General features: G+C 36.7%; 1 protein-coding gene across 1 annotated transcript; it reads left to right on the top strand.

Annotated features, from left to right (window-relative positions):
* The first annotated feature begins 533 nt into the window (after positions 1-533).
* Positions 534-1,172, top strand: LOC138346081 (uncharacterized). The gene has a single exon (XM_069294743.1). The coding sequence runs from the start codon at positions 534-536 to the stop codon at positions 1,170-1,172; it is 639 nt and encodes a 212-aa protein (XP_069150844.1).
* The last annotated feature ends 6,602 nt before the right edge of the window (positions 1,173-7,774 follow it).

Here is a 7,774-nt window from a genome sequence, read left to right as displayed (position 1 = left end):
ATTTCTACAACCTGAAAGATATCCAACCTCTCATAATTTATACCACAAAATTGTACTTGTCCACAGAATGCGCCAAATCAGTACTACAAATGCATGCATCAAGTACCAGTAGAATACACTTTTAAAATTATTAACAATATAATTATGATTAGTTTGTTAGTTATGTTAGTTAGAGTGTTAGTTAGATGTCACATCAAGTTAGTTAGAATTTTGAAAGTTAGTTAGTCACACATTTTGTATTTCATATCTTTTGTATTTCTCTTGTATATATATGTGAGGATCAATGCAGGAAGGTGTGAGTTCATCTTCTACAATTCAACATATGTGATGCCTCCTCCTCCTCCTCCTCCTTCTTCTTCTTCTTCTTCTTAAATCGATTGTTATGGTTCCATTCTGTTTTGGTGTAAATCACCATTGTTGATCAACTTGATATGGTATCAGACCAAGGTTGTTCTTGCTGTTTTTGATTCGAATCTGCTGTTGGTTTCTTCTTGTTTAGTTGTTTTTTTCTTGTATCCAGTCGATCCTTCATCATGACAGAACCTGAAAGTGCTCCTTCAGCACAAGGAACCTCTGTTAATGGTGATGCACACAACACTCTCTACATACATCCTTCGAATAGCCCTGGTATGGTGTTGGTTCCAACTCAATTCGATGGAACAGGATCTAGATCCTGGAGAAGGGGAGTTATGCGAGCTTTGTCAGTGAAGAACAAGCTTGGATTCATTGATGGCAGTTGTATTAGACCAACTGCAAGCTCAAACCAGTTGCATCAATGGCAGAGATGCGATGACATGGTGACTTCCTGGATTTTAAACTCTCTCACTAAGGAAATTGCAGATAGTGTAGAGTATGTTAGTGATTCAGTGGAACTTTGGAAGGAACTTGAAGATAGATATGATCAAACAAATGGAGCAAAGCTATATCAAATTCAAAAGGAGATTAATGATCTCACACAGGGAAATTTGGATATAACAGTCTACTACACCAGGATGAAAAAGCTTTGGGAAGAATTGAGCACTTTGAATGTAAAGAATCAGTGCTCTTGTGCTTGTAATTGTGGAGCCAAAGATGGATTATACAAAGCAGAACAAGATAGACGTTTGATACAATTCTTAATGGGGATGAATGAGGTGTATACTGTGATAAGAGGAGAAGCAAAGGGAGTTTAAACCTGCTAATCAAACTCCTATGGAATCGATTTCCTTGAATGTGAACTCTTCTAATAATAATGGAAAGGGATCAACAGGAAGAAACTACAAAACATCATTCTCTAATGAAAACTACTCTGGCTATACTTCAAGTAACAACAATTATGGAGGATCCAACTACTTTCCAGCTAACAGTAGCAATAGAAGTGTTATGGTTTGTAGTTATTGCAAAAAGACAGGACATATCAGGGAGAAATGTTATAAGTTGATTGGATATCCTAGCCAGACTAATAGGAACAATGGATCTCATGCAAGGCAGAACAATAATCATGAATATAGAGGAAGGAGAGTTGTAGCCAATGTTCATGGATCCTCTGATAGTGTGGTATCTGCACAGAGAGAAGATTGCATGCAGAATAATCAGAATCAAATGGTTACATTCACTAAAGATCAATATGATAACATGATGAAACTTTTGCAGAATTTTCGAGTTGAAGGAACTAATTTGAACAACTCAAACGTGGAAGCTGGTTCTGTGAACTTTGCAGGTACTATAGTATGTTCTTCATCTATTGATTTTGGCAATCCTTCATGTGAATGTTTTAAATCAAGTGTTGACCTATGGATCATTGATTCGGGAGCATCAAACCATATAACCTTTAAAAAATCCTCTCTTACCAATATTCAAACCATGTCTTACCCTATGCTTGTCTCTTTACCCAATGGATACAAAGTTAAGGTGATAGAATTTGGAGATGTAGTGATCACATCTGGAATTGTTCTACACAATGTGCTATATGTGCCCTCTTTTAAATACAATCTGGTGTCAGTTCACTCATTAACTCTTTCAATGAGAAGTGTTATCCTATTCACTAGTGTTTCTTGTTTACTGCAGGCCCCTTCAGTGAAGAGGCCTCAGGTGCTTGGTAGTAGCAGAGAAGGACTATATTTTCTTTGTTCAAGGTGTCTGAAGAATCCTGTTAATTTCATCACATGCTGCTGCATATCTCACAACAATCACAACTCTTCTTTGTCTAGCAATAATGGTCAAGCCACAAACAAAACTTTACATGATAATAACAAATGTACTAGTCATACTGTTTGTTCTTCTACTTCTGATACTGTATCTACTAAACATAGTGTAGACCTATTGTGGCATAATAGACTTGTCCAAGTGCCTTTTGTGAAAATGAGGAAAATCTCTACCATCCCAGTCAGTTTCTCAAACAAACAACCTTTTATGTGTACAATCTGTCCTATGGCAAGACAAGAAAGATTGCCTTTTAGCCAAAGTGTTACACACTCTAATTCCATTTTTGAGCTTATTCATGTTGATATATGGGGTCCTTACCATGCACCTACCCACGAAAATTATGGATATTTCATCACCATAGTAGATAATTTTAGTAGATCAACTTGGACTCATCTGTTAAGCACCAAGAGCAATGCCTTACAAGTTCTCAAAAACTTTGTAAATATGATAGAAAATCAATTCCAAACCACAATCAAAATTGTTAGATCAGATAATGGACTTGAGTTTAACAACAATGAAACCAAATCCTTCTTTCAATCCAAAGGTATAATCCATCAAAAGAGCTGCCCATATACACCTCAACAAAACAGCATAGTGGAAAGAAAACATAAATATTTGTTAGAGACAGCAAGAGCCCTTCTATTTCAATCAAAGCTTCCCTAAAATACTGGGGGGGAATGTATACTTACAGCAACACATCTTATAAACAGACTTCCTTCAGTCTATTTGAAGAACAAATGTCCTTATGAGATCCTATACAAAACAAAACCATATTACAGCCAACTTAGATCCTTTGGTTGTTTGTGCTACCCAACATTACCCAAAGTTCAGAGGGATAAACTCTAACCTAGAACCACCCCTCATGTGTTTGTAGGTTACCCCTTTGGAACAAAAGGATACAAAGTAATGAGTCTTGCCACAAAAAGGATACATGTGTCTAGGGATGTAGTGTTTCATGAACATCTGTTCCCTTTTACATTTACTTCAGATAAATGTGTTTTTCCTTCTATTCCTAGTACAAACTCTACAAATAGCAGAGATGTTTTTTTAGATGTTTTTGATGATTGTATTGATTCAATATTTGATAGCACTTTGGTAAATCAAAATACAGATGTGCTCCCTACTTCTCCAACCTTATCACCTAATCCTCCCTCTCATAACAGAAATCAATCACCTCCTTCCCCTACATTACCACACAGAAGATCACAAAGAGAAAGCAAGATTTCTTCACATTTGAAAGATTACATCTACTCAATTCCTACCCTAAAGACTCATATTCCTACCACACAGTCCATTCCTATTGATAAAATCTTCTCTTTGAATGCCATGTTCACTAAACACCATCACCTTACTCCCAATGATATTGCATCTAATAGTCAAGCAATGGTTGAAAACATTTTCCATGATAGTGAGCCTTTATCTTATGAGGAAGCAGCCTTAAGTCCTGCATGGCAAAATGCCATGGTGCAAGAGTTTGATGCACTTTATGCAAACAACACTTGGAATCTTGTAAAATTACCTGCAGGAAAACAGGCAGTTGGATGTAGATGGGTGTATAAAGTGAAGAACAAATCTGATGGTAGCATTGAAAGGTTTAAAGCCAGACTAGTAGTTAAAGGCTACACTCAACAGGCTGGTGTGGATTATACAGAGATCTATTCTCCAGTGGTTAAAATGACCACTGTAAGAACCTTAATTGCTTGTGCTGTTAAAAAGGGTTGGGAGATGTCTCAGCTTGATGTGAACAATGCCTTTCTTCATGGTGATCTCCATGAAGAAGTATACATGAAAATACCACAAGGGCTTGCTGTGGATGACTTGAACTTAGTGTGCAAGCTAAACAAGTCTCTTTATGGTTTAAAACAGGCTAGTCGACAATGGTATGCCAAGTTAACTGAAGCTCTATCACTCAGAGGATATGTACATTCCCATCATGATTACTCACTTTTTCATAGAAAGGTTGGTGCCTTAGTTGTCTTTGTTGCAGTCTATGTTGATGATATTATTCTCACAGGAACAGACACTGCTGAGATTACACAGTTAAAGGCCTACTTGGATGATACTTTTAAGATTAAAGATCTTGGTCGATTGCATTACTTTCTAGGGATAGAGATACTTGACATACCAGGAGGGGTACTTGTCTCCCAAAGAAAGTTTGTATTAGATTTACTAAAAGAATATGATTGTTATAGTCAGAGTTCACTTACATCTCCTCTTGATCCAAAAATCAAACTAAGGGCCAAAGAAGGAACTCCATTACCTGATCCAACATACTACAGAAAACTAGTAGGAAAATTGAATTTCCTTACTAACACTAGGCTGGATATAGCATTCAGTGTTCAACACTTGAGCCAATTTATGCAAGATCCTAGAACTTCACATCTAGAGGCAGCATTTCATCTTCTTAGGTACTTGAAACAAGATCCAACTCTAGGCCTTCATCTGTCCAAAGATTCTGATTGCTCAATCAGAGCATATTGTGATTCAGACTAGGCATCTTGTCCAGACTCAAGAAGATCAGTTAGAGGATACTTGGTTCTACTTGGGAACAGTCCAATCAGCTGGAAATCAAAGAAATAAGAAACCATCTCATTGTCCTCTGCAGAAGCAGAATATAGATCCATTAGGAAGGTAGTAGGTGAGCTGGTTTGGCTTCACAGGTTGACAAAGGAGTTAACTATACCTGATTCTTCACCTATTCCTGTCTTTTGTGATAGTCAGTCTGCCATCCACATAGCTCACAATCCTGTTTTCCATGAGAGAACCAAGCATATTGAAGTCGATTGTCACTTTGTACGCAGCAAACTTCAGGAGGGGCTCATTTCACTGCATCACATTTCTACCACTGAGCAGCTAGCAGATATACTCACAAAGGCTCTCACTGGAATTAAAGATTCAGCATTACTCAACAAGTTGGCTGTAAGATCATCACTGCCAACTTGAGGAGGGGTATTAACAATATAATTATGATTAGTTTGTTAGTTATATTAGTTATGTTAGTTAGAGTGTTAGTTAGATGTCACATCAAGTTAGTTAGAATTTTGAAAGTTAGTTAGTCACACATTTTGTATTTCATATCTTTTGTATTTCTCTTGTATATATATGTGAGGATCAGTACAGGAAGGTGTGAGTTCATCTTCTACAATTCAACATATGCGATGCCTCCTCCTTCTTCTTCTTCTTCTTCTTAAATCGATTGTTATGGTTCCATTCTGTTTTGGTGTAAATCACCATTGTTGATCAGCTTGATAAAAATCACAAACATGAGTTACAACATCTAACTTAACAACTACTTTCAGCAGAAAGTTCAAATTCATTACCACATATTATTCGACTAGTAACATATCAGTTGTCCATGCTCCACACCCCATCTCAAGTTTCCATACATTAGGCGAATTGCAGTTTTTCTTTTATGATTTATTTCCATTGTGATTTAAGATTCTAAGATTATGTTAAATAAAATAACATCGAAGTGTTATAACTTACAAATGTCTCTCTGCACATGGCTCTATTCATTTTCCCTTTGTGCTAGCCTTTATTTTTTTCTTATACGTCAGCCCAACCCAATCAATAATCCAACAACAATACAAATGTGGCCCCACCCCATACCCTTCGTTCTTCTTCTTCTCTAGAAGTTCAAGAAAACTCAATCCACGCGCTGCAAACTCCAGCAAAGTAGCGAACCAGACGCGACCAAAATCGTGTGACCCGCGTCCCTCTCAACTAGTACAGTAGCAGCAACACATGTATCGTGCTTAATTCTTCCAGGTGGAGCAATCTCAGGGCCTCCATCGTCCTTCACTCAAGAATAAATGGCTGCGATTTTCATTCTGTTGAAGATGGGTACTATTGACAGCTCCTCAACCAACTCTTAAAGGGTATTCAAATTTCGAATTCGAAAATGACACCCAATTCCCTCCCATTTTCCCCCCGTTTTCAGCCTTAGTTTCTCCTATATAAATCCCTTTCTCCTTCCCTATTAGGGTGCAAGAACAGTGGGTAAAAGATATAAGAAAGAGACTGAAATTCATCAAGCATATGGAAGGAAAAAGTGAGCAAAAATATACCAAGATCCGGCCACCATTTTACCTACAAAGGAATAGCTTACAATTTTTTTTAAATAGTCGAGTTTATATCAAAAAGATTCTGGAAAATCTTCTAGTCTAAGGTCGTAGAAATTTCATTGTTTGAGTTTTTCGTTTGGACTCCTTGTTTGTTGTTCGAGTCTGACTCGCGTGATAGGATTCTCTTTGTAGTGGTGGAAGGTTTTGCAGGGCTAGTTGTCCTCGTTCGCTGCGTTAAAAAAGGTAACAGTTCTTCGATTCGCTTGTCTTTTATATTTCCTAAAGTGATGTATTGCTATCATCAATTATTGAGTTCGAAATATATCAATATACCTTGTTTGTGATGTTTCTGGTTGTTCCATTGTCTGCTAATTGAAATATCATTTTCGTTTATTCATGTCTAGACTCATTGCTTAGTTGTCGATTTTCTTTAGAACAGTTCGCTATCTCTTTAGAGTTTGTCTTTGGATGCCACAAGTCTGTCCGTCTTTTGTTAAAATCAGTGCCTAATCTTTCTCTAACGAAAGACAAAAATCTCCAAGATTAGATAATATTTGAATAGTAGGTTGTACTAGTCACTGTGTTGTATGCAAAAGCTTGCCTGCTCTATTTTTATCTAGTTCATTAGCTATCCTTTCTTTAGCGTGCATTGCTTGCATCGGGCTCGCATTTTTACATTGCGCACATTTTAGTAGAAAATGTTCATTATGTGTAATTGGTCCCCTTTGTGTTAATTTCCGGAAAGAATTGAGGCATTGCACATGCCATCATTTTGTTGTGAATATAACAAAAGTTCACTGTGCCTATTATACCTTTTAGTTCCATTTTTGCTTAGGCATATCATGCTCTAGTTACCTTCTCTCCGCCTCTTTAAGTGTTAATGCTCACTACTATGTGTATGCGCCACTATCAAGTATTAGAACTTGCATATCAACTTTGTCACTCTTAATTTGGTTCATTGGATTTTCTCTATAGTCATATGTATTGGTTAAACTTGAGCATCTTTAAGTGGTTTTTCATTATCAAATTGTATTTTATTTGAGATATGTTTTATTTATTTTATCATTTCATATACTATTCAGTTATATTTTATCGCATGTGAAATTCATTTCGAGTCCTCGTGGACTTTATGTCTTGGTGAGCCCCCAAAGGCTCAGACCCTCCTGGTCAAGTTGGTCAGCCTTCTAAAAATGGTGAACAGGTTGAAGGCAACAATATGTTGCTAGAAATTAATTTTTCAGCCTCGGAAAGTCGAAATATAGGTTAATATACTCATTGTATACACTGGTATACAGTCAGCATATACAACAAACAGGTGCAAAAACGTTAAAATACAGGTGAAAACTTGCAAAAAATATAAATCTTGACGAAATACATGTTTCCAGAGGTTAAAAAGAGCTGGAATATAAATTTTCGATTTTAAAATGCCCAAAGTGGTTGTATACCTTCTTTATACAACAGTATACACTGGTATACTATGCAACAATACTGATATAAAGGTCACAAAAATGCGTAAATATGGATTG

Source organism: Solanum lycopersicum, chromosome 1, assembly GCF_036512215.1.
Source record: "Solanum lycopersicum chromosome 1, SLM_r2.1".
Lineage (NCBI taxonomy): Eukaryota > Viridiplantae > Streptophyta > Magnoliopsida > Solanales > Solanaceae > Solanum > Solanum lycopersicum.
This window is presented reverse-complemented; position numbering and strand designations above follow the sequence as displayed.